At 42.4% G+C, this 26,771-nt stretch overlaps 1 protein-coding gene across 1 annotated transcript; it reads right to left on the reverse strand. All coding sequences in view use genetic code 11, as the record gives it.

Annotated features, from left to right (window-relative positions):
• Positions 1-455: 455 nt before the first annotated feature.
• Positions 456-18,338, reverse strand: EGR_03551 (NEDD9-interacting protein with calponiny and LIM domains; the record flags this gene model as incomplete). The annotated part of the gene is made up of 11 exons (XM_024492800.1): positions 456-544; positions 1,045-1,082; positions 2,427-2,538; positions 4,592-4,665; positions 5,666-5,768; positions 6,089-6,965; positions 8,323-8,411; positions 8,770-9,873; positions 10,659-10,852; positions 12,051-12,331; positions 17,985-18,338. The coding sequence occupies 11 exons, from the start codon at positions 18,336-18,338 to the stop codon at positions 456-458; spliced, it is 3,315 nt and encodes a 1,104-aa protein (XP_024352683.1).
• Between the last annotated feature and the right edge of the window lie 8,433 nt (positions 18,339-26,771).

A 26,771-nucleotide genomic window follows, 5' to 3' on the forward strand; every position in this document is an offset into this window, starting at 1 on the left:
AGCGCTAGCAGCAGTAACCAGACGTGGGTCTCCATAGCAGGGGTGAAAGGAACAATAATGATTCAATAATCAACTGTGAGGAAGAGATGCCTGCTGTTTGTAGCCCATTATCTTCGGGTTCTTTTGTCTTGAAGTGGGGAGGTACCGTATCAGTGCGGAAAGTTAGATTTAAACTAATGGGCATTATCTCAATGAGGAGCTATGTTGTAAGTAGAAGCCATCCTCACCACATCCGCCTTATTATTATTGCTATTTAACTAATCTGGCTAGGTGGCCCAGAACCCGATTTTGCACCAATTGAAAACATCCTACTCGCTAGTCATTCAGTAAGAGGTCATTTTGGGCATCCATTTGTGGCAAGGAAGGGACAAAAGCATTCAGGTTGCTATGCGAAGTGGGAGGAGGCGCAACAGAAGCGTTTGAATAGGAAATAAAGAGGAATTCCGCTTAATACACTATTCAACTCTGCGAGTGTAACTTTTCGTGGGCTCTATCCAGTCACTTCTGATCACATCGGCCGAGGGTCCGTCGACAGTGAGCCCTTCTAAAATGAGAAATGATATGAATATTAGCGAACTATGAGCCTATGTTCTTTTGAATACCAGAATTGACAAATCGCATTAACTGAAAGGCGGGCTCAGATGTATCAAGTAGGTGTCTACTCAAACAAGAGCGCGCACATTGATGCGAACATACGAAGTTTACTCATCGGCACGTGGGGTTTATGGCAATGCAAATAGCTAGAGTAAACAGTACCATGACATACGCCTTTCAATCCTCGGCTCGGAGGTGACTCAATGATAACGCACGAACGGTCGTGTTAGAGAAATGCGTGCTTCTGATGGCCTGGACTTCCAAGTCGGAAAGGTTTAAAGTAATAACCGGATACGAGGGGGTGGAAGTCTTCAAATTGTTTGTTCTTCTTTGACAGCTTACCTAATTATTGCGCTTAGCAGCCTATTTGATCACGTGTAAGCATTGTACTGTTAATTTACTCATAAGTTGTTTCGTTTCGGCTTATAAAGGCGGATTTGGAAAAATTACCTGAAAGAGGCTCGGGTGAGGGGACTGGAGGCTGATTTCTAAAGGGGAAGAGGAACAAAGTTAGAACAAATAGGTGGGATCTTGTGAAGACGAAGGTGATGAAGTGCTAAGGCTGTTCATGTATAAAAATACCGCATTTTAAAGTCAACAAACAGGCTATATAACTATAGTACGAAGTTGTGGAAGGATAAAGTTGATGCTACCAGGTAGGTACATTACTTAAAGCTCGTGATCAACAGCCCGAGGTCACTACCGCCAAAAATAATGTTTTCGACGATCAGCCAGCGCGCTCTGAACGGAATCAGGGAAGTCGCCTTTAGGTTTAGTGGATGCGTACTTTCGGGCTCAAAATAAGCCAACAAGCCGAATAGTGATGCAAGGTAAAAACAGCTTTTGAAAAACTGGCATTCAAACACGCAAGTACTGTTCAGCAAAGCGTGGTTTGATTAAAACCTGACGACCCTGCCTGAGGTCATAAGCGAGAAAGACGAGGACACATGCACTTAAGGTAGAGCGTTTGAAATCGGCGCCAACTTTCGAAAACGCTCCACAGCCATTGGCTGTACGAATTGAAACTAACCGAAGTCACGGCTTGTACTGAGATTGGACTTCACAAAGATAATTATCTCTAACTTTTGTGTGGTATCACGTGCTTTCTGCTATACCTACTGAATGAAGCTGGAGCAACTTTTCGTTGGTCAAATGGAAAAAATCACGTGACTAGGCCAAGTGTGACGACACGCATCCCCAACACAAATGTTGCCTTTGACTTCTTGTGCTCTTCAGAGTTAGGATCCGTCTTTTGCCAATCCAACTCAACTTCCATTTACATACAAGGAGTGATTTGTCAGTCGGTAACGACTATCACCATCTATCACAAATGAAATCCCCAAGCCCCAAAGTGCCCACCGTCGTATAATAAAGCGTCTATTAAACAAGAAAACTTCCTTTGCAACCATATCGGGCATCTTGCAGAAATGTTGGACTAGATGTGTTAATTGGTTTTAATAATGAATGTTTCATTACACTAGAACGCCACGACTAAGTTGGTTGTTCTGTGTATCATTAAACCAGATTGGGATGCTGTTAGTGTCCTCGCTCACAGTTCTTTGAAAAAAAGCGATCACTTTCATAGTATATTAACCTTTAGCTTGAGCTCTACAAAATAGTATACATAAACATGGGTGGAATTCTGCCAGGAAGATCGTATAGTCGAGATAAGACCAACCGCCATGCTATTTCATGGCTGAATTAAATCATCATTAGAGGCGGAAAAAAGTTTTGCTGGATAATGCGGGTGATCACTAGGCTTTTCTGGCACAAAACATGCCGACAAATTAGGTGTCAGCGAGCTACCAGTGCAAAGCAGAGACAAATCTTACCTCTCTGGAGAGGCTCGTTCTTCCACGAGCTTACCTCGCTCCTGAACTATTTCCAACAGAAGCTGCAGCAATTCATCCGCCCTTTCCTGCTCTTTGGTTGTTCGAAGATGTTCTGCAGACAAACGAACAAAAAAGGACAACTCGAACCGCTATCACGGGCTTTTATCACGTCGATTTTCCCATCCACATTCAATGAACTTTTGATGAGAATCGAAAACGGTGAAATGACCAGCAATAAATGGAAAGAAGTTTCAGTTTAACCTACACCAAGATTTGTGATTCAGCAAACAGAAGAGTAGTGCATATCAGTCATGCATAACTAATCCATTGGGCGAACCGATGTGGCTCTTCGAAATCATTAACACCTTGCTACCCTACCATATTAAATCAGTAACACATCGTTTATTGTCAAATCGGCGTTCAATTTTGCGTCCAATAGTAGTTCTAGTTAGTGCTTTGTGCAAGGGTCCGATTATGAGGTCATCAGGGTCCTTTAATCAACCTCTTTGGACCTACCGAAAGTCAGGACAGAGGCGGCAGAACGAGGTATATGCCACTACAGTCGAGTAGATTGCATGCAAATAAGTAACTCACTGCTGCGACGTTAGAACGTCACCGAGCGAAAAAGTGCTTGCAAGTCAGACACAAGGAATTGACCATTTACTTCAGGCTGTGTCCAGTAAAATTAGTGAACATTTCAAACGTTTCCCATTACAAAGAACCACGCAAATTACTTCAGTAGTTAACGTAACGCAAATCACGTGCCAAGCGAACGGTCACGGCTTAGCGGAAGTGAAAAGCACTTGCATTTGCAAATAACTCATCCACCCAAAGGCAGTAAATTCTCATGATGATGTGAGGAGCTCCCGGCTAGGACTAAACAAACCCATTCCACCTACCAGTTTAATGGGTACAGAGGGAAGGTGTAATTATCCCCCAAGCCTAAGGGGTAGACACCGCGGAGGAGGCCAATCCTTAAGACATTAAGTCTTACGTGCTTTTACATTAACCCAGTGCGAAACAACGCCCAGTGCTGACACATAGGCTGCCTAACTACGATCGACCTAAATGTCAGCAGGACTGGTGGATGATACCGTCTTGGCAGACACACCTGAAGGCGCACACGCATACGCATGAGATCCGCTCGCCGACAAATGGGACGTAGAGATGAACCTGTCAAACTACCAACCGAATGAATCCACACCCGTAAGTGATATTAAATTGGACTCTGATAACGCTCAAATATTAAGGCAAGTTCTTACATCCACAGCAAGACTCATGGCACTAGGAGTTGCACCTAAGACACCAGGGAAATGCTTTAAAGGTAAATTCGAGAACTACATAGCCGGAAGAGTAGTCTATGAAAAGTAAACATTGAAGGATAAACGATTACTCCTCTGGAGTAGGTGGGGAAAATGCCATTAAAAGCCATGCATCTGCGGCAAAACTACATAGCACAATCAATTGGTGATAGAAAAGGGATTCAGAGCAATCAGTTTAAGTGCATAAGTTGCCCGAAAAAGGGAGTGATTTTATGGCTACAGAGCGATGCGACCATTCGCAGCGGAAGCAAAAAAATGCCAAAGCGATGATTTGTAGACATCAGTCACTTGACTAATCCAGCCCATCTTTCCAGCTGTACACCAATACCCGCGTCATGAACACACCTTAGGCTCCCCATTTTACCAAATGAGAAATGCAGTTTTGTGCAAAAATATAGTGGGAAGATGTGGGCAAGTAGCCTTTGGCCAGGTCATTTTGTACTTTACATTAAATTCATCTCTAGGACGTCCAACGTTAGTGATGCTTAGTTTCTAGGGCTAAGTACAATTTGGAAACATGACTCCACACGTATCAGAAACCAATAATGCGTACGAAGGCAAGGCTTTCCAAACCAGAAAACCATGAAACGAGAGTGCTTCTGCGGTCACACATCTACTGCCGGCTAAATGCAGCATTCAGGTGAAATGTTTGCACAGGGTATATTTACGAGATCATAAGGTTAGTAGGGACTACGGTGTCTAAAAAAGAGCCTCCAAATATCCCGCAGCATACGCAAAGCCGTTATAGGAGCAGCTGAAAAGGGAAAGAGAAACATACGCCCGAAAAGGAAATTAGAGGAGGTACACCTGCATAAAAAGGGGGGAAGGTGAGGATTCGTCTACCTTGCTTGGCCAGAATACCACGCAACTCGTATTCCAAGTCGGCGTGCCGATCCTCCAGCACTTGCTCCTGCAGCCTAGCGGTGTGAATGGGAAACCACATTGAAAAGAGGATACAGAGCAATGATTTAGTTTTAGACAAAACAAAATGATAATGTTTCAACAAGAGTTAAACGACGATAAAATATCGTGCATTAATAGAGCAAGAAATAAGTCCATTTTGCTAGCAAGTGTTGTGCGTAGGGATACATTGGTAGGTCATGCCCTTAAAAAACTTTTATCAGTTGTACCAGAGACCAGTCCTTTTGTCTTAGGTGGAATAGTCTGGGATTTTCACAGTGAGGTTGGTGTAGATCCCATACATACAAAAATAGCAATTAGGGGAAACGATTTTAAAAGGCCATCGCACAGATAAGTATTTTTAATGACTGTGATTTGAGACAACGAAGACGTCCAGACTTTGAAAGAATGAAAAGTTGAAACCGATATCTAAATTAATCTGAAGTCCATGGATTTTGGTGCCCGAGTGAATAGACAAATTTGTGCGATTCAAATTTGAACAAAAGAAACACAAAATTGATTACTCCTTGTCCACTTGAGCATAAGTAATTTGAAATAAGCTAAGGTTTGCCATATTTTTCCACAATAAATAGGGAAATTTAACCCAAAAGCATTAAAAATAATCAATCAAACTGTTGGCGAAATAGTGGCATTATAAGGGCACGAGTTAAATAATAAATAAATAATCCAAATCCACCAAATCAGTATATATGTCTTCTAATTGATGAATGTCAAAACTTTTCAGCAATCCACGATCTCATCATTTGGTTCACACTAATCTTCACATGCCGACAGCAACTACTAACACTTTTCCATGCAGAAATTTGAACGTGGATTTACAGGTCTTCCCACCTTTAGTGGTAGAGCGAAGGCATCTAAGTAGATGTCAGACCTATCACACATCCACACACTAGAGCCTATTGTAAACACAAAGGGTAAATTGATTAATCATTAAACTAACGAAATTGCAAAACAGTTTACTAGGTATAACGCAGGAGATCTCACAAAACTACTTACCGATTACTGAGTTCCTTCTGCTTGTTAGCCACTGACTGTCGCTTCCCTTTCAGCTTCGCCAGCTTCTTTGTATACTTCTTGGATTTTACTGGGTCGTCTCCAGCTGCAAGGTGATATAAAGCAAAAATACATTCAACAGGATAATATCTACTGAAATACTTTTCCGGCAAAGGCCAACTTTGGCCTTTTTGGTAACATTTCCATTCATTTCCAGAAAAAAAGTAGCATGCATAGCAATGATTCGCAGTAAACTTATCTGATGATTAAAAGGAAATGTTCTAATTGGTCGTAAGTAAAAATTACCAGTTGCCTAAGTACAAACTTGAAACAGGAACAGGTGGTTCATGTTCAAAAATTACAAAAAGATGCAGGAAGTAGGAATTCCTTTATGGTACTACTTTTGACATCCATAAGAAAACTCACCACTTTTCAATTTGGCCTCACAAACCTCAATTTCACCATCATACTGGGACAGTCGCACATTCGCCTCCTCAATCTCGCGTCTCAGTTTGGGGTACTTCACGAATCCCTCTGCCCGAATTTCCCGCCTCTCTGCCACTGGCAGTGGTGGCGCGGGGCCCTTAGTGTGCACGATTTCACACGAAGTGGAGTTCTTTCGACACGTAGTTGGGGAGGACCTCACAGCAATTTCATTCATCCCCCGTAGCGAGAGACGCAACGCAGAGGATGGCAGCATACAAGTGCTAGCAGTGGCTGTGTCAGTCACAAGAACCTCCATGGAATTCGATTGTAATCTCGGTGGCTTCGGCGCTAAGCGCTTACGTGGAAGCCTTGGAAGAATCGGACTCTCTTCACTATTTCGCCTTTCTCCTACAGTTTTGAATGCATTTTGAGACGGATGAGAAGGAGGGGAAGACTCATGTGACCCCATCTCTGCTGCCCCCTCCTCCGCCGGGTCGGTTATAACATCAAAGGGATTCGAAGAAGACACTTTATTCACTTCAGCTAATTTGATAGGACTCTCAATCTCCTTCACACCATAGGTCGCTAGTTTTTCTTCAGACCTTGAGTCAGGCTCTTCATCATCGGATTCACACTCAGCAAAAGGGTTTTTGCCAGTTTTCGGTGGTGGTGATGAATTAGTGTCACACGTGCCTGATTCTTCGCCAGAACTTTCCCCAAAAGGATTTTTTTCTCTGGGATAAGGAACTGACGAAAGTCGGGAAGCAGCTTGCCTCGCAGCCAATACTTCAATCTCTCTGTTCAAAAGGTATTGAGATTTGGGAGGTCTGGGTGGAGGTCGTCTCAGTCCTGGCGACTCAGTTGTCATGGCGAAGACCTGGTAATTCGACGACCAGTAATGTGTAAGACAATAGTTTAAATTTAATTGCATCAGACTTGAATAAAAGTAAGGTGGAAATCACGAACACATGCAAGTAACAAGTTCTAGCCTATTGAAGCAAATATTGAGCATTTCAATAACAATACCGATCGGCTAAAGCAACTAGTTTTGGACTGGAGTACAAAACTAAGGGGCAACCCTTAACTTCCAAGAACACAGTTGTTTGAATGCGTGTCAATGAAAACTGCCTTGATTTATTAAAGCAACAAAGCTAATCAAATTTACAATACCATGAGCACAAACGCTTCAAAAGTGCATCAATGACCAAAAAAATAGTAGAAATGTTAAAAGGTAACAAGAAGAATAGTAAAGCCTTGGAAATACTAAAAAACGCTGATGAAAATCACCAAGCAACAGACAGTCTCCAATTTTTCACAAGGGTCACCTTGAAAAATCCAAAGCTGCTTCAAGGCTGAAGGTGGTTCAAACAAGTATCCAAATAATCAACAATCGGCAAGTGGACTGGAAAATCTAGTATTACTGGACAGTACGAGACACTTTTATGTAGATACACGTTCTGCTTTCATATGCTTAAAGCAGGACTTTACGATTAATTTGCAGCACACAATATGTTTAACGGTAGCAGTCAAGAATGCCAAAAGTCAATTATTGGCAACGTGGAAGTATTCATTATGAGCATCATGGCTTTTATAAGCGATGCCACTTTTACCAGGTATGATCCCAATAGCACTTCCCATCAACATCTTTTATGTTATGTGCCTGCCCTTGTCTTCCACAAAGTCGTAACAAACCAACGTACTGCGAGAGGCACGTATTACCACCCCAAAGAAAGGGCTGGACGACCACCGTTATGATCCAAAGGCCACGCTGCTGGGCGGACGTACGATCTGGGCAAACCCAGGTACCTGCTAATTAAAAAATTTGCAAATCCCTGTATGTAGTCGCAAAAACATTCCAATAGAATACAAAATTTGATTTTCGACCACATATTGCTTTTTACTTAGCAACTATTTTTCTCTTAATTTTCCATATTTGTATCTTTTTTTCATTTAGCAAATCTTGGAGGACTCAATTAAAACCTTTGTTGGTTGTTTTAGGTTCATGGATGTTAGTCATGTTAATAATTTTATGAAGCTTGTATAATAGACATTTTTCCTCGTTCCTAGCTGTAAGTCAACCTGCACTATGATTGTTTGGGAGCATTACCACCTTAAGATCTGATGCTTGAAAATTTCTGGCCATAACCCCACTCAGACCTTACACATATTTCATACTTGCATTGCATTTGGCCTTACCTTCTTATAATACTACATAAACGTTAGTGCAAGCTTACACGTACTCCTATGGAACTACATTTCATGAAACACCTCCGCTTCTCATACTTATCAGCGGCATGAACGCCATCGACGGAGCCATTCCTGCCTGATCGAAATTCACCAATAAACTTGTGAAATGAATGGACTTTTTCCACCTCTAGTAAAGGTGCGGCTCCATATCTTTTTGGTAAAACCAACTCTTGGAGAATAGTTTCTTGTATCTTTATAAGCAGAAATGGATCTGATAATAATTAGAAGTTCATTGCAAGGGGCTCAACAAGGGTTAAACAGCAGAAGTTTTGATTGTCGGAAAGGGGCTCTCGAAAGACAGGTAATAATAAGCAGGCAGGCCTTTTAGTAGCATGCCTGTGTAAAAGGGAGGCACTTTGTTCCATTTTTTTAAATGGTGGATAAGGTCAGACTACTACACGCGTTCTACTTTGCCTGAAGCGGTTGTGTCTCACCACTCGTCGATGCAAAAATGCCGTTCTGATAGACATTCCAGTCCTGACAAACGCCGCCACCATTGGCAGCATTGTTGACACTAATTTGTCGTTGTTGTTGCTGCTCCTGCTGATTTTGGTGGATCGCAGCAAAACCCGCTGTCCACCAGTTATCAACACCTATTTCAGCCATCCCATGAATCTGTTGGGACGAGGTAGGCATTTGAAGCGGGGATGTGGACACTAGTGGACTGGAACCCTTCAGCGCATCCGACGCTAGCCCTTCAAATGCGTCTGTAATCTCCTTCACATCGGAAGTCTCCTGTGTTCTTGGCTCAGAGGGTTGACGCAAGTGAATGACAGAGTAAGCCGACGAGTCCATTTGAGCAAAGTTCTGGTGAGAAGGTATGTCTATGAAACCTGAATCTCGCCCGCTGCGAGCCATGTAGTTGTTATTCGGCAGGGGCTCGTTGCGAGTGTCAAAAAAGGTCGCTTCACTGGAACGCTGTTCGGTGGGCTCGGGGAAAGGCGGTGCGTGAAATATGTGACGCGAGCCTGACTGCGAGCTGTGATCAGCTCCACTTACTCCGTTTGGTGTAGCATTCAGTGACAGCATAGAGGCAGCCCCCTGTTGCCAGGCTAAAATCTGCTCCATTGTGGAGTCTCGTCGGGGGTAAGAGGAAGGCCCAAGGTTCTGGGAACTGGTTTGCAACTCAGTTTCTGGGATCACTTCCATGGAGAAGGGTCCAACATTACCAGCCCCACTACCGATTTCGCGGTTCTGATTCTCCGCGAGGCTCAAGCATCGACGCAAATTGGAGATGGAGCTACCGCGGTCATATTCGATGTGTGGCAGAGCAGAGTGCAGAGGATAGACATCGCCACTGGAGCCGCGTGCTGTTCCCGTACGACTGCGGCTCTTGTGGGTTCTGGAGCTCCACGACGGCTGACGTTTATGCTCTCCCATGGTCGGAGTGACGGAATTGGCGGTAGTAGTGTTCTGATAGAACATAGGGAAAGAGGGCATCGACTGTGCTGGCCAATCCTCTCGACTAAGACTGCGGCGTATACTGTTGCGAATTTTGCGAACTCCCTGCTTAAGCCATTGTAACAACGAATTCGAGCCTAAAAGAAGGTACAGATTTATGGCAAAAATATGATAAAGCACAGACGTCCATCTTAGTAGCGTTGCCATGTGTATCATTTTCTCCATGCCTAACTGCAATTTCATTCTTGTCAGATAACGGCTCTGTATGAACACGATATTCATAAGCATTTATGGCGATGGGTGCATGTCAAACTTTTCTACTATACGCAGAATAAACACTAAAATTGCAACAAATCTTTACCTTCCAAGCATCTGCCCCAAAAGAAAATTACTTTGAAAACTTTTCTGCTACATACAAACCATCTGATAATTAAAGCAAGACAGTAAATCGGAGAGTCCTTTTTCTATCTAGTCACGAATTTTCGACTCTTTGCCTAGATCTAATGCTTTCATTCACTCTAAATATAGAGTCAGCATTTCAAAGAGGCATGGAAAAAACACAAGCAAGGTAGATAAGAGCAATTCTTCTTACTGATGGTTGGAGAACTAAACACAGAGGATTGAGCCAAGCGTTCGAATGTTATTTCATGTAAGAAAGAGGCAATTTAAAAGCCAGAGAAAATTGGGCAGACCGAGTATCGCAGTCATGCATATTTATTCAACACGAACCAGCGAAATCACAGTCACTATTTATATTTTTGGAGCTAAAACGCGTCACATCAAGTGTCATTACTAGCAATGGAGGCACCAGTCATACACAAAGCACTTTACTTAGTGCTCAAATGGGTTTCGTACCAACGCGGTATTAACAGTAAATCCCTCGCTGGAATGCATAAAAATGAAGTGAGGTGGTGCGTGTTACCGTGTTTTTTAAGCTTGCCACTATGAAATGCCTGTTGGTCTGCCTCGAACGCCAAGTTGGGACTTTGGAAGTCTGCCGATTTAGCGAATCGGGAGGAGCGCTGCTCGCCCAGAGGTCGGCCGAATCGATGCTGCGACTGGTGCACGGGTTCGCCTGAACTCAGGTAAACTGACTGGGAGAGATGAGCACGGCGTCTAGATTTTTTATTTGAAAAATGAATTTCATTATTTGCCAGTAATGTTGGGTGGCATCACGGAATAGATCTGCAAATATCTCAAGCACATAAAACCGAATGTAAGTCCATTTCACTATTTCCCAATATCCTATGTGATATTGGCAGCAAAATTAGCCACTTTTCCTGAGTTGAAATAATCTGCTCACTGTGTTTCACTGTTAAGAATCCTTCTGAGTGAGCGAATCCAGGCAGTATTCAGTAGTTTGCATGCCACTCAGGTGGCGACTAATAACCCACCTTCTATCCTCACGCCGTACAATGAAAGCCTTCAACTATTCCCTAAATATGATGGTGATTTTGTCTTAAGCATCATTTGCTCATCCTATCCGTCGACCGTTGAGCTCACTTTCCATCACTCATACTTTCGTGTACGAAGATCCTTAGCCTTTTTAATGTTGTATTTTACTAATTCATGTAGACGAAGGGCCTAGACAAGGAACCTGAAGTTTAATCTTTGTATTTGCGACCAGTTAAGCATTCATTTCTCTGGTTCACGAATTTTGGGTCCTCAAATGGCTTTATCCGGTTTGACTGCTAAATTCTAAAACACAGCCCCCAATTAAAAGTGACTTTTTAAATAACCATATTGCCCGAAAATGATATAGACTTTTAAATGGTGCTTATAAACAAGGGTTTGACGACCTGTTTTTGTATTTATGCTAAACGGGATTACCCAAATATCATGAAAATAGCACATAGCTATGGCAATAATAAACCTTAAACTTAGGTCAGTGATTGGAACCTTCTCGCTCAGCCTATCACTGAAGTCCTAGGTGTCAAAAAAAAATAACACCTTTTTTTGTGTATTAACAGTTCCCCGTGACAATGCAATGCAATGGAGCGTTAAATCATATCGAGGCCCAAATCCGCACAAATTTCAAAAATTCTGAAACAGCAAGTTTTCTACATTGATCATGCAAGGCGGAAATCGGTGCCACATCCGATTGTCATTCACGACTTAAATTTTATCTTTTTATCTTTTTAATCAACTGAAAGCAAGTGGTCCGCTGGAATAGAGTGACATTTTACGTTGGATCCAGCTTATCATTAGTATCACTTACTTTCTCCTTTTAAAGGAATTTTTTTCATGCTAGAATCCAAACTATCGTCGGTGACAACTGCTAGGTTCGCACCAATCAGGAGAGATCTGAGCTCACTTGAAATCGCGGGTGCCAGTTTGTGGGATCACAGACTGCTGCTGCTGCTGCTGTTGCTGTTCGTGAAGGGAGGTGTTAAAACTGGTGGAAGTGGAAATACCAGCGCGGGGTGAGGCGACCTCCCTCTCCACAGGGTGAGGCGCCAGCGTGCCTAGGGGACCCGCGGGGGTAGGTGAGGGGGAGCCGAAAAGTCGCCCGCGGTTGAGAGCATTCAACCGACTGATGGATGAGGCCTCCCTTTTCATTTGGGAGATCTGCTGCTGTAAATGTCTGGTGGATAGCTATAAAGTAGCATATATACAGAATTATCAATGAGTGCTGACCATCTAAACCTAGTACACCTTCTCTCCCTTCCAACAGGAAACACATTCCATTTGTTTTACCATAATAGCATATTTCCGGCTACCCATGGTATGCAAATCGTGCTACCAAGTAAATATGCTTTCATTCGGCATTTTATCAGAGAATTGCCTAAAAGAAAGGTAAATAAAATCGAAACGGTAGGTCATTTAAACATACACTGTTTGGTAGTGTCATTCAGAGAAAAGACAGAGCAGGTCTAGTGATTTCACTAATTACCACGAAATACAAAATATAAAGTATAACAAATACATCAAATGCACAAATCCGCAAAATTGTGATTTTTCAGACACTATTAGTATTATTACGAAAGAGTCGTTTTCGACATGGCAAGAAAATTCATAGTTCACAAAGTAACTGAAAGTCGTTCGAGGAGCGGCAGGCTATGAGCGCACTACCTCAATTTGGCTAGCTATAAAGGAAAGGGAGATGCTTTTATATGCAGTCGTGAAAATCGCAATTGGAGAATAACAGGTCACCCTAATGGGTGGTCATTCAGTGGGCAAAAGTGGTAACTTCGCTGGCGCGATATTCTGCCAGAGGTAGGTTCCTTCATGATCAGCCAACGCATCGCATTGCATTTTGAACTCTTAAATGATTAGTTTTATGAGAAAGGTGGGCGTTTCCCGTCATTTGGATAAAGTATAGGTAAACAGATTAGAATAAATGGGAAAAGATGGCGAGATGTACAAATGCCTAAGCATGATGCGTTTGGTAATGAGGTGCTTTAGACTTTATGGGCATGCCGAAGCGGCGGCGGTTGGCCACCGTAAGAATCGCTTCGTCTATCTGTTGTCCAGATCGGTGTAACTTCATTGCAAGTGAATCCATCTGAACACGTCATCTGCGAAAAATTAGGGATCTGGACCAAGAAACTGTGCTAATCTTCACCGAATAATAATAATAAAATTAGGGACCTCAGAGCAAAAGGTTGAGTCTGGTTCCACTTTTTTCCCCCTATCAGTACAAACACACCCACATCACCTCGAAAACCTGAAATGAAGGCACTAATATACAAAGAGTTACTTGAAAATATCATCTTCGAAATTAAATAAGTAGTATAATGGCCACTTTTGATTAATTTGACAATTTTATATGGGGATGGCGAATTTGAGCAGAGGGGTTCATTTCAGCAATGAATGTTCTATTATTGACGGAAATACTATCCAGAAGATAAAGCCACTGTCGTTTTCAAAAATCCAACTTAAAAAACCGTTGGTCATTGACTCACAAGAATGAGTGATGTGGCAAAAAAGTAATCAAAAGAAACAATTGGCTTCTGTCTAAAACAATAGAACTCTTAATGTTGGTGCCTAGAAGCACTTCTGAGAAGTGAAGCCGCCCAAACCTCTATTGCTTCAAGTCCGCAAACCATTAGACCCATTCAGGTAAAATACAGCTATCCTCCTCTCCAAATTGGGTTTGACAACTGCCAGCAGTGCGGCCAAATGTGTGACAGCAGGCGGGGTTTGCTCTTCCCACTAAGTAAAGGCTTAGTTATTTTTGTGCATAGAGCATTTAGGATTTTGGGAAAAAAAGTTTTCGACTGATGCGGAAAATTACTCTGATTCATTTTTCAACCAAGTGTTTATCGAATTTGAGAATCGCCTCGAAATATTAACGACCAAGCTACAAAACGGCAATAAACTACGGCAGTTTGAAAACAGCTAAAGCGTGGCGGGGATAGTTCAGTGCTCCCTTTCCAACAAATCGTAATTCATCTTGAAAGGTATACGAGGGTACAAAACGGCCTTGAAATCGAAATGTTGGAAATTGGGGTAGTAAAATGTGGGAAGACAAAGGCCGACTACTGTGTGCTTCGGCGACGATTTAATGACTTTAGTGAATTCCCGTAAAGCAGATTACAATGCAGCTTGACAAGTTGGCCGACACACTACTGGAATCAGCGAAACGACGACCAAGGCGAGGTACGGACTCACTGCATTGAAAAAAAGATTTGTCATAGTGTAAACACCGAAGTTAGGAGGTGACTTTGTTGGGAGAAAAAAAACAATTTGACCACAATCGCGAAAGCCTAGAGATGGAAACTTTTATATCTCATGCACCGGGCTGTGTTAAAAAAAAGAGGGTGAATCATGGTCAGCGGACGTTTGCGTACCACACAACACCACGACCTGCTTGCTTTTTTCTCAGTCCCCCTTCAACTCCCCTGCCTGATCACCTCGAGTAAAATCTATTTTAGCCAATAATAAAGAGTAAATTTCAGGATAAAATTGTAATCTATACCCGAGATCCAAATACCACATCATTTAAGCGTTTCCTCGCCTTCGTCGCACCGAGTAAGGCAACATTCAAAACATCAAAGTACTTAAAGCTGGAAGCTGGAGTAGAGACACATGTTGTGCAAGCGGGAAACTCGATCTCACAGAAAAGTTATTAGCTGCGGTCTGGACGTTTCATCATCCAAATATGACACCAGCACTTGCGCTACCGCAGTGACCGATTAAACCGCCACTCATTTTCTTCAGGTCCATAGTAGCCCGTATCTATTTGCTGTTGCAAAGGCAACCAATCCGTTTGAAACACGAATCGGTGCATCCGGTTATCACGCAACAGATAAGAAACACATGTCACACAAGTGTGACGCCAAGCCTGAATAAGAAAATAGGGGCCTCATGTATACGCGGCGCTTGTTGTTAAGCCGTTGCTTAATATGAACCATTCAGTTGTCCGCAATCCTAGGGTGGAAGAAGTACTATAAGTACTGAGAGGTAAAAAGCAGCAATTTATCAGCAATCCAGAGATGTAATGCAGTGATTTAATATTTGCCTTGCGCGTTTAACCGCGCGAGTACTTCAGTGCTTGAAGGATACAGTTCCTCCCGACTCTTCTTCTGTACTTCCCTACCATACGTTCTTCCATACCACTTTGGTTTATTACGGCTTCAGCGAAGGCTCAGGAGGCAACAGGCAGGTTTTGAATTAAATAACTGACTCAATATATCCAATTTGCTTAAAATTAATGTAAAAATACTGGTTGTCTGGAGTGATTAAATCTACCACAAATGACCGATTGCATTGTTTAAATGAGAGCACTTATGGCGCACTTTAGACAGCACAAATCCCGAATAAGTTAGCTTAGTGAAGCTGAAGCCAGTGACTTTTATTGTTTCGCATACGGAGAAGTGGGCAAGTGTCTTTCCTATAAAGGTGAGGCTTTGACATCTGGCAGGAAAGAGGCCATTAGGGCATGAAAGGCGCGCGCGCGGTTTCAGCCCCATCTCGAATGCTGAACAAATGGGGCAATTATCTGCAGATCAGCGTGCGATTAGCGCATTTCAGGCATGAATGCAGCATAACTTTGTGGTAGAACGAAATCGGCGCTGGAGGAAAAAAACTCGGAACTACTTATGAAACTGTTTGGCTTCGCGATAAATCCCCTGCGGAGTGTGAGGCTGGAAAAGGTCGATGAATTTTATTGAGGCAGAGGTTAGGAGCAGAGATAAGCGTGTGAATTGCAGAAGGAAATCATTTGGAGAAATTTTATGTGATGAAAAAGGAAAAGCACATCAACACCTTGAATCTATTGCTAAGGTCAAATTTCGTTACCGAAAGCCAATTTCACATAAGAAACGAAGTGAGCCAGAATATACAGAATTACCCTTTTTGGAGGGCCTTCTCCTTAAATTTTGCATAAATTATCAACTCAATCCAACTTGAATTTGATAGAAAAAATTGGTAATCTAAGAGCTGGCGTTTTATTTTCAACCATTTCCACCACTGTACCAACTGATCAAACTCGAGTGAATCGTTCGACCAGCAGTAACTGGACGTAGTCGGTGTGTCCGAAATCTTCCTTCAAAAAGTTTCAGTATATACTATTATGTATTATTATTGTTTATTGGTTTTGTCATAAAAAGATGCCGGGAAAATTGAATTTTTTATGAAAAAAATCAACAAATCCATTTAGAACTAGCACAGCTATTTACTCACGAATAATCCGAATCAACTCATCCCGTAACTGCATTCCTTCGTATGCACCCAACTCAAAGAGGTGTGAGGGCAGATGTGGCAAAGTAGTTAGAAAAGGCCCATCTCAGTTGTATACTTTGTTAAGAAAGTGATAAATGTTGCCTAGGCAACAATAGAATGACGGCGACGGGAGTGGGTAGGCGCGTGGTCGGCGCTGACGCAGTCACGATTTCGCGAGGTCTCACCCCCGGCACATGCATGATTCACGCTTGGACGGACGTTTCCAGCCCTTTAATTGGCGGCTCCACACTTCTTACGCGTTTAAACACGCAATATAAAATTAGGCCGACCCGCCTTGAGGTCAATAAGCAGGCCCTAATAACGCCAATCCAGCTCTTCAAAGTCAACGCAAGTACATTTGAAAATTAAAATAGGCAGAAAATCAAGTTGAAGGTTATCATCCGTGCCAAGCGCACAATTCCTATGGCTCCTGCACCCAAGTTTTTCAAGGAACTAGCAAATTTGGAGGGAAAAGTTGACTCGACCGGAATCTTTCAAGCTAATCTAAGTCAAAGCGACTACAGGGAATCGCATACACCTCCGCAGATTGGGACCGACAAATCCAGGATACGGCGAATCAAATGACATTCGAAAATGGGGTCTCTCGCGTCTACCTGACATAAAAGAGAACTAGTTTCGTTGTTTTATGGTATAATACAGCACAACCAACCCGGGTGCAAAGAGTTGTGGAAATCCCATCTCTTAGGCCGAGCACCTCAGCTGAAATGGTTTTTAAAAGGTACGATCTCCTCAAACTCTACTTGAACGTAATCCCATACGTACCTTCAGCTCAAGCTGTTTTATTATTCCTCCTATTGTAGGCAACTTTTTCGTCTTCAATACAAAAATAGAGTCTTTACAATAAAAAGTGACCAATTTAGATTTCAATACATTACCTACGTGGAGCACACCAGTTCTTCAGACCACCGAAAATGTGATTAATTGAGGAAAGTGGGGTTAGCCTTTATGGCTCTACTGGCATTATGTCGTGAGCTAAACAAGTCCACTCTGACGGCGGCAGAGCTCTTCCACTAACTAGATGAGCACCGTTGCAAGGCATGCGAGAGGAGGACTGGCCAATCCACGACAGTGGAAAGTTAATAGCAGTAAGTACATGCTCCTTCTCCGCCAAATGCCACAATCATCGCTGCTGCACATGAGCCTCTGTCACACACACTGGATGCCACATTAAATGGAAACATTTGTGGGTGTAAAGTAATCCGCCAAATTCAAGAGAGAGGAATGGAATAGCCTACATTAGTTTACTTTTTGTACACACATTTAAACCTGCCAGATCCTGTAATCTTGCCTAGCTTCTCAAAAATACACAATACAGATATAGAGAAATGTGGACTTTTACCAAACAAAGTACGTAGTTGCTAATTCAGGAAGATACTTTGCCCTGTCAAATAAACTTTAAAAAAAGACACTGCTTTGAAATACGCCGTCGCTAAAGTAAGTTAGGATCTTCAAAATATCCTCCAATAGAGACAATGCGTAAATTGCTTCATGGGAGGCATGCACATCCTTTAAAAAAAATTCCATCGCAGGAGGCCTGTAATCCATATCCCTTCAAACCTACTCGATTGGCCAGATTGTTGGTGGACGGATGGTTGTGATTGGGCGGTGTGGGTACGGGAGAGGTGAGAGGTGGGAAGAGCATCTGAGCCTCGGAAGATTGGAAACTCGGCGGCTCATCCTCTGCTGTGTCGGCCTTCTCGAACGAGGACGGCGGTGGTGGTGGACGCGGCAGAGCGGTCTGAGGAGGGTGGGAAGAGGGCAAGTTGAGGACCAGGGAGGCCTTGCTCACTTCTAGCCGACTGGGCGGACGGTAGCCTGTACCCAGATCTCCACTTGTGGGCAGACTTCGAAGCCAATTGGCCACGTGCATCTTATCCGGGGTCATCAGGTTGTACCCTTGGCCTTGGGGAAACATTAGAGTGATTGAATTGCAGTGTCCCCTTTACGGTTACTTTTTAGCATCAAACGTAACACCTGCTTCAATCTAAGTAATCTGAGTTAAAGTTTATTCACTCTCATGATCATGTTATCGCCCGGTGTCTGGCTTCCAAGTTCCACTAATTTGAAGGCATTGAAATATCATGAGGAAGCTAAAAACATGGTCGTTGATGTTTGCTCCTAAGAGTATTATAGCTGATGCTGGAGAAGACCCGTTGAGAAGCAAGTGTAGTCGCTTTAAAAGCTCAGATGAGAATGATGGTCTTTTGTGGTGTTTATGCTAGGATACAAGTGCCCGATTTCTCAACAACGCTTTTGCTTTTGCGTGCATAGTTCTCAGTTGACCCACATAGCCCTCTTTGAAAAATTCAGATGATTCGGGGGCTCTGGTACTGGATCCAACACTAATGTGCCCATCACTTGTTACCGTAAACACTGAAGGCTATTTAGACTTGATTTTCTTCGCACAACAACGAGACATGGCGTTACTATGGCAAAAACAAGCCTTCTTCTAGGTTGATTTTTCTGAAGTATTTAATTGGAGAAGAAGAACAGATGAAAGAAAAACTGTGCTGACTGTCTGGACGAAGTGGGAGTGTTGCGTCACAAAATTTGCTCATGATATAAGGTATGGCAATAATTAACCCAAAAAAACTTTCAAATTTGACCAATCATCCTATCTCAAACCTGTCAAGACAGCTATAGGCGTGGTTGTCATTAATTTCTCTCAGCTAAAATTGGCATCCACGACTTTGGAAGGCGGAGTAAAACAGTTGCGGCACATGACTGAAGCAGCCATGTTCTAAAATTCCACAGTTATTACTTACCCTACAATTTAAGATAATAAATAATTCAGAAGGGCTGAGAGAAAGGTTCCAACTTTAACATTTACTTATTTATTAGTTTATAAAACAGAGACCCCGTTTTGAATGCTGAATTGACATCGTGGGAAATTATTCCACAGGACGAAAATAATGCTGCTCTGTCCTTTTTCTAAATAAACATTCTCTTTCGAAAAAGAGTACAAGTAAGTTTCTAGCTAAATACAAAAATTGGGTAGAAATATGTTTTTTTTGTGATGTGTCTGGCAGTATTCTGCCCAGGGAAATATTGTTGCAAGTGACATGACTCCTTCCTGATGGTTAAAACGATCAGGAGCCTGAGGAGTTAGCAAAGATAAATAGGCATCTCAAAAGCCATATAATCATGTAACAAAGCTAGTGACCTTGTGACCGGCCAATGGGGGGTGGAAGGGAGGAAAATGGGTCACCACAGAGGGGACGCAGCACAGACAGCGAGGCACCGGGAGTAGATACACAAGCACACAGCCACATGTTGGAATTGTATAGTCTCTCCCCTTCGATGTGCATCACCAGTGGGTGGGTGGGTGTGCGGCCCGAAAAAGGGCAGAAAAAGCGTTTTGTCGAGCCTAGTCACACATGAATATACGCCTAAGTGGAATCGCATACCCAACTTCATAAAGTGACAGAAAGATGAAACTTTATTGGCTTGTAAAAAGTGTGATTCTCTATCTTTTTATTCACTAGACAAACTAAAATCCTTTAACTATAGTAAGTCGCATCGTTTTTGTGATACTGTGATTATTTGTTCTAGTCTTCGTTTTGGTTTCAAGGGCGGTTAAGGCTCCGCTCCTGTAGTTCAGCTGGGTGGAACGGCAACTGGGCCATCCCAGCAGCCCCCTACCCCTTTTGCACGTCCATAGTACATGTTCTACCCGAGTATTATGACTTCTTTGAACCTCAAGAAAGACTCGAAGCGCTATATTGCTGACAGTGGAAGGTACATTGGAGCCCGAAGGATAATTAACTTGATTTTTAATGTTTTTTTGGAAAACTTAAGATGACAGAAGAAGGGAATCTGCTGCAGATGGAAGAATGTATGGCGACCTCTAATTGAAGAATTTGGAAATGACTTTCTACCTTTTCGGCAACTACCACAGTCCCCCGTTCTGCATGAAAAATATTAACAACGGAAGCAGCATTAGCCGTGAACCATCTGGAAAAGTTCCTTACGGAGCTGCCCACGGTAGCTGTAATAAGATGTCAATGAAGTGAACACTCGATACCTCCTCCACCTCTCCACTAACCGGAGAGAGTGCTGACAGATGCACGGCTGGGCAGCACTGAAGTGAGAACAAAGTTTCCAAACAGGCTGGAACTGCAAAACTAGTAGAACTGCCAAGTAAGACCAGTGACGTGGCAGTCACATATTTTCTCAGTTGTGCCCAAATTCGACGACTGTCGCGGTTGGTTGGTAGGGGCCTTCTTACAGCACCAACTACGCTGGGATGGCTGACGCAGGAGGTTGACCAAAAGGAGCGCCAGGGACGACGCCTCAATTACTTCGTTCACTCTTCTTTTTGGTTTCGCGAGTACTTAAGGCTACGCCTTTGGCCCAAGGGGGGAAAGTCAGTAGCTTCCTAGCCCTTCTATGCGTCTATAATACATATTCTGTACTAGTATTAAGTTTTCCTTTGCTTTTAGGAGAGTCTCAAAGCTCTACAACTTTATAAAACGCTATCACCATGATTTACAATGGTGTTCAGGAATATCTCCACCCAAGGACCGGTTAGGTAAGATGTCTTTAAAAATGTAGCATCTGCTGTATGAGGTGATGGTGCTGCGAGATAGCACATAACCACACACCGCAAAAACAGACCACGAGCTGACCAATCCTCAGTGGGATAGTGGGGAAATTTGATTTCACCCATGACGTGTAAATCAGCATACTCTGCATCGGCCGCTGTTAATATCGGTTTCTACAACACCACACGTCATGCGATAAACTCTTTTCGCCCTTTAATGGAAAAATAATCGAAATCCGTAGCTGATGTGAAAAATACTAAAAAGGAGTCACACAGATTTGAAGCACGAGCACCCTAAGAAGGGATGACAGTTGTAATTGGTAAGCTTCGACCTTCCATTAGTAGAACCTAATGGGGAAGAATTGGTGGACTTAGCAAGTAAGGTATGCCACTTAACAAAGGAGAAAATTCCTCACTTTACCGGCTTTTCTTTTGGAGTAAAGAAAACTCTTGGATCTAGGCATTAATTATAGTGCATCTTGAGTGGTCCGTGTGGGCCATGTCAATGAGAGTTGATTTCCGTGTGTGTGAAAAGACAAAAATGGCATTCAACCTGGAAACAAAATTCCACGTGGGACTCCCATCACTAGATTCTTAATTGTAAACAAAATTCAAAATATGAAATAATTAAATAAAAGCCGTAATGTTAGCAGTAGTGTGCGCCTTTTCATTTCAGAACTTTAAAAAGTTAAAATTGCGCCAAAATCCTAGCAATTGCGCACAATCCTAGTGTACATTTTAAAGAAAAATATTCCATTTCTTGTATAGCCGCACTGAACTACCTCTACTCCCTATGTAGTGCTTCCCAGTTCCTACATTGCCATCAATGCAATTTTATAACTATCCAAAATGCCACGAATTTGGAGGTTTAAGATAGCCTCTCCTGAACATCAAGTTACAACCCAAGCCATTTAAGAGAGTTGTCGGATTTGACATTTATTGTCGTGACTAACCCAGCAAGGTGGTACACTTGAGTGTTCAGCTGCCGAACAACTAATTAATGCGTTTGGTCAAAATGCAAGGAATCGGTGATAAAGGTTGTATTTTGGTAGCACGGGAAGGCATTTTAAATTCATCAAGAACCATTGTAGTCAAGGGATTGAAGACAATCGCACCGGATGTGCTCACTACATTTGAGTAGTCAGTTAGCATACTATGGACCGCCGAGGTCGTGTGATGGGGATTGATATAGGGGCACTATTATATAATCCAACCATGACCTTCATTCATATTGGTTTCCCTTCGATTTGTTTTTCTCACAGCCCCATTACCGTGACCATGAGTGCCATAATGCCAACAAGCGTCACTGGTAGGAAAAACGGCCGACCGCATGCGACGGCATCCACAAATTCCGCCGGTCAACAAACCTTTAATTTGTAAACAAGCAGGTGCAAATCCATAAAAAGGTTTTTTTTAAGATGACAATATAGAAGTTTTATGAGCCCGGTGAGTTAAACGATTTGCTTTGAGTCAACTTAATGTTGCGACAATCGAAAGGAAGATTTGAACAAGATAAAATATATGGTCATTTATTTAACAACGCCATCTTCACGAACTTTGTCGTACGGTTATTCTTGAGAAAACAGACGAGATGGTAGTTTACAAAAATTGATTCTGAACAATGCGCCTAACAAATGGCAGTAAAGGGCTTTTACATTTTCTTCACTGAGTAGCGGAGGTTGGTGTATTGTTCTCCGCGAGAATCTTTCTATTTATTACATTGCCTATAAAAACCTCCAGTCTGCAGAAGCATTTTAGCCCGACGTGCTTTGAGATGACGACTGTTAAAACGTCCTTTCTTAGAATTAATTGCCTACAATGCACATCACAATCGAAATTCCTCAGCAAATAGAACCTTCATGTACAGTGGTGAACAAAATATCATATTACCATCCATTTTGGACGGTTTCTGTCCATTTATTTTGAACGAAAATGATGTCGTGCGCATGCGCAGATTTAACTCATCATTAAAAAAGACGCTCAGAATCTACTGGGACTTTTCACAGTAGCTTGATGGACAAGTTAACTCAAAAGGGGAAAAATATTCCTCAAGGTTTTGATACGCGATCTCCATTTTTAGGCATCTTGAATGTTAACGATGACAAAGAGGAAATTGTTCACCTATATCGAGCCCAAGCAACGAGGCACAAAGGTTTGTTTACGCAAATTTAAATCCGCACTTTTCCATAGATTTTAAACCAAATTAAGAAGCAATCAGGATCGGGTAACAGATGCCGTGTTGTTGAAGGTATAATCGAGCCAATTCGTAATGTCCAAGAGTTTTGTCGGAAAAGCGACGAAGAAAGAAACGCGGTCATACACGTCCGTTGAAACAGTTTTCGAGCCATTTCATAACGTTCCAGCTTGTAATACCTTGTGTGTTTGTTTAACCCTTCATTTTGGTTCCGTGGGCACTTAGGGTTTCACCTTCGTACTTCCACTGGGTGAGATGGTGTCCCGGCCATGCTAGTAGCCCCCAAGCCCTTCATTTTGTCGCCAATATATATCCTATCCTGGTCTTATGTCTTCTTTCCACCTCAGCAGAGACTCACGGCGCCATACAGATAACCTCTGAAAACAATAACTCACACAGTCTTCAGGAAAAGACGAAATGGTGGTAAACCTGGAATGAAACACCCATTGATCCATTGAACACCTTAAGGCAATCTAGAGGGTGGGGAAGTGATTGGCAAAGGAACACTTGTCGAATAGTACTTCTTTTACGACCACAGACACGAGAAATAATATCTCAATATGGTTAGGTTTAGTAGTTTTATAAACTCCACGATATCCGTCACTTTGCCCTATTAAAAGGCTCAGTAAAACAACTGTCTACAATCTGATTTAGGGGGTCTAGTTAAACTGCTCCACGCTGATAAAAACGAGTGCTTCAGTCAACCTGTCATTTTTTTGAGTGGAGGGCATTTCATCCCCCTCTATCATTGCAAATCGGGTTTGATTTTCCTTTAAATCAAAACTTAAAATAGTATTTAAAGAATTAGGAACCACTTCAAGGGAGAACCCGTAACGACCCCTAACAGAAGAATTGTAGATGACGTCTACCTTCGTCAGATGAGACAACGCTAGTCGTGAACCATCCGGAAAAGTTAGTCACGTTGCTACCATCGGTAACTGCATATGAATGTCAATTAGGTGAACACGTGATGCCTCATCCGCATCGCTGCTGGCTAAATAGAACCCCGGTAGGTATGGATGGGCAGTACTGAAGCGAGAACAAAGTTGCAAGGCGGAATAGACGCGAAATCCCATCCTCATGGAATTAGTAAAAAACCCCGTTCTTTGTTAAATGATTCTGCTTTTGAATCAATGCTTTTACGACCGGCGATGGACATACGAAATGGCTGCGCTTTCCTCTTTCCCCTGATGCAGTTAACAAACGGAATGAAACTATAGATTCAAAGAAAATTACCGAGAGGGATCAGTGACGTGGCAAGCAGGTATCTTTTCAGTTGCCCGGTTGGTTGGTGAGTGCTTTTCATACAGCACCGACTGTGCTCTGATGGTCGACGCGACACGTTGACCATGGGGAGCGCCGGAGACGATACTCAAAAGATGGGAGGGACTGTGTTATACTTTGAATGCTTGCTTAGTTCTTGATTTCGGTCACGGCGCACTTAAGGCCCCGTTGTTGTACCCCCGTGGGGCTACTAGCCTCTGAGCGATACAAGCGAACCCCCCATGCCCTTTTACGCATCGACAATACATATTGTGCCTGAGCATTATATCTTTCTTTCATCTTCAGGGAGGTCTTAAGGCTATACAGTACACTTCTGATTGCGTTTACCACTTTTCGGTTGAAACAGCTCCCAAATCCTTTTATCATGGTCTAACTGATCTCCAAAATATGATTCGCCTAGCCTTCAGGAAAAGAAGAAGCTGCGATCTAATCGGAACGTTATATCTTTGCAGTAGTTGGTTATCCTAGCAAGTAGTGAAAAAGTAAAGCACTCAGTGATATATTAACTCATTGCCAAAGAACACCCGCCGGATAAAAAGTACTCCTTTCGCAACTACGTCCACAGAAAAGTATCTCAACATCGTTTACCGAATCGTTTTAGGAATACCGCAATATCCCTCACGTTTCCTTATTAAAACACTGAGTGAAAGTTCTATCAACAATTTGGCTGAAGTGGTTTAGTCCAACTATTCTACACTGACAAAAAAAACGCTTCAATCGACTCATCGCTTTGGGGATTTGATGATTTCTTATCCCCTCTATCACCACTGCTTGGGCTTCTCTTTCCTTAACTACAAACTCGACTTAATATGTAGGGAAGTAGTCGATTTCAATAATAATGAAGTAATTCCTAATTTTTAGAAATTCACTTCATTGTAGACGTGGCAAATCTTTTTTCTTTGACGCTGGCTGTAATTAAAAATTAATTGCCCGCCCCCACCGGCTTTGCTCCGAAACAAGTTCGGTAAGAACGCTTTCTTAATAGATGCGATTTACAAATTTCCTTGCCTAGAAGCACTAAACGGAGGTGTTTAATAAATAATAATTATTTATTATTGCCAAAAAAACTGGGCGGTATTTTTACCACAACACAATTTGTATCAGCCGATTCTCTAGCCGAGAAAGACGGTACATAGGGACTACTGTCCAAATTTCCACCTTTTTAGCTTGTAGAAAAAGGTCCGGATTTTGCTTGAAAAAAAAGTCTTATTTAGAAGAAAAAAGCCTTTTTTGCAAACATTGCTTATACCACTGAGGTGTAGGCACGTGATTCAGCTGTTTCACTCCCACCTCTACTCTTGACACTGATTTCAATAAAGTTATTTAATATGTGGGAAACTACCCTGAAATTCTTTGAATTATTAAGACGGTAGACGCTCATTGCCGTTAGTATGTACGGATGGGAATGAAATAAGTGGAAGCAGATTTACAAGCATCGGTGTCTTTAGTAGCTCTTCCCCCTCTTCAGGCCAAATTATTGAGAGAGCAAACCCCTCCTCCGTCCGGAGGAAAGCAATGTGGATGCATAAATGCTTCGTACAAAAAAAACGAAACAATACTGCTCCAAAATCCCCATCATGTCATTTGTATTAGAATAGTAGATTATAAAGTTCCTCAATAGCATGTTTTCTGGGTGTTTACTTTCATTCAGAAAATTATTGCTATAGGTGAATAAACACGCCAGTTTACCTCATTCCGATTAGGAGTGAGGAAAAGCTGATGTTCTCTTAGAAACCTGATTAATAACCTTTAACTCTGGGCGAAATTGCCTAGGAAATTGCTATAGGAAGTCATATACAAGTGTTTCCTTTTCTCGATATAAACCAATTCATCGAAACAAAATCCCGTGTATTTTATTCACCTCTCACATTTCCATATCATTGGGCTGGGCAAAAAAAGAGGACTACTTCTTCGCTTGAAAGCAGCACTGTCCTGTGGATACAGCTGTCATACTAACAGGTCAACACAGAGCCATGTATTTCGGGAGTGTGACTGCCTGTGTTTTCGCATCCACTGTGACATTTCAGGGGAGCCTACTTTAGTTTTGACAAAAAAGGTTCGTAGGGCCGCAACTGTAGTCCTTATGTTCTTCTTCCCCCTCTCTCCGCTTCCACCGTCGCGTTTCAATCCGCTGCTCCTGACCGAAATACAACTTTTTCTGGCAACATTTCACGCTTTATTTTAAATCCGTACCTTTGAGGTTACAGCTCCGCTACTTTTTCGTGGGTATAAAAAGGGCTCGAAGGAGGAGCCGTGCGCCTTCTCAGTGCAAAATTACTAAGTTTTTCTTTTTTATACTGCCTCACCATACGAATTTACGGACATCC

The sequence above is a fragment of the Echinococcus granulosus genome, assembly GCF_000524195.1.
Source record: "Echinococcus granulosus chromosome Unknown EG_S00019, whole genome shotgun sequence".
Taxonomy (NCBI): domain Eukaryota; kingdom Metazoa; phylum Platyhelminthes; class Cestoda; order Cyclophyllidea; family Taeniidae; genus Echinococcus; species Echinococcus granulosus.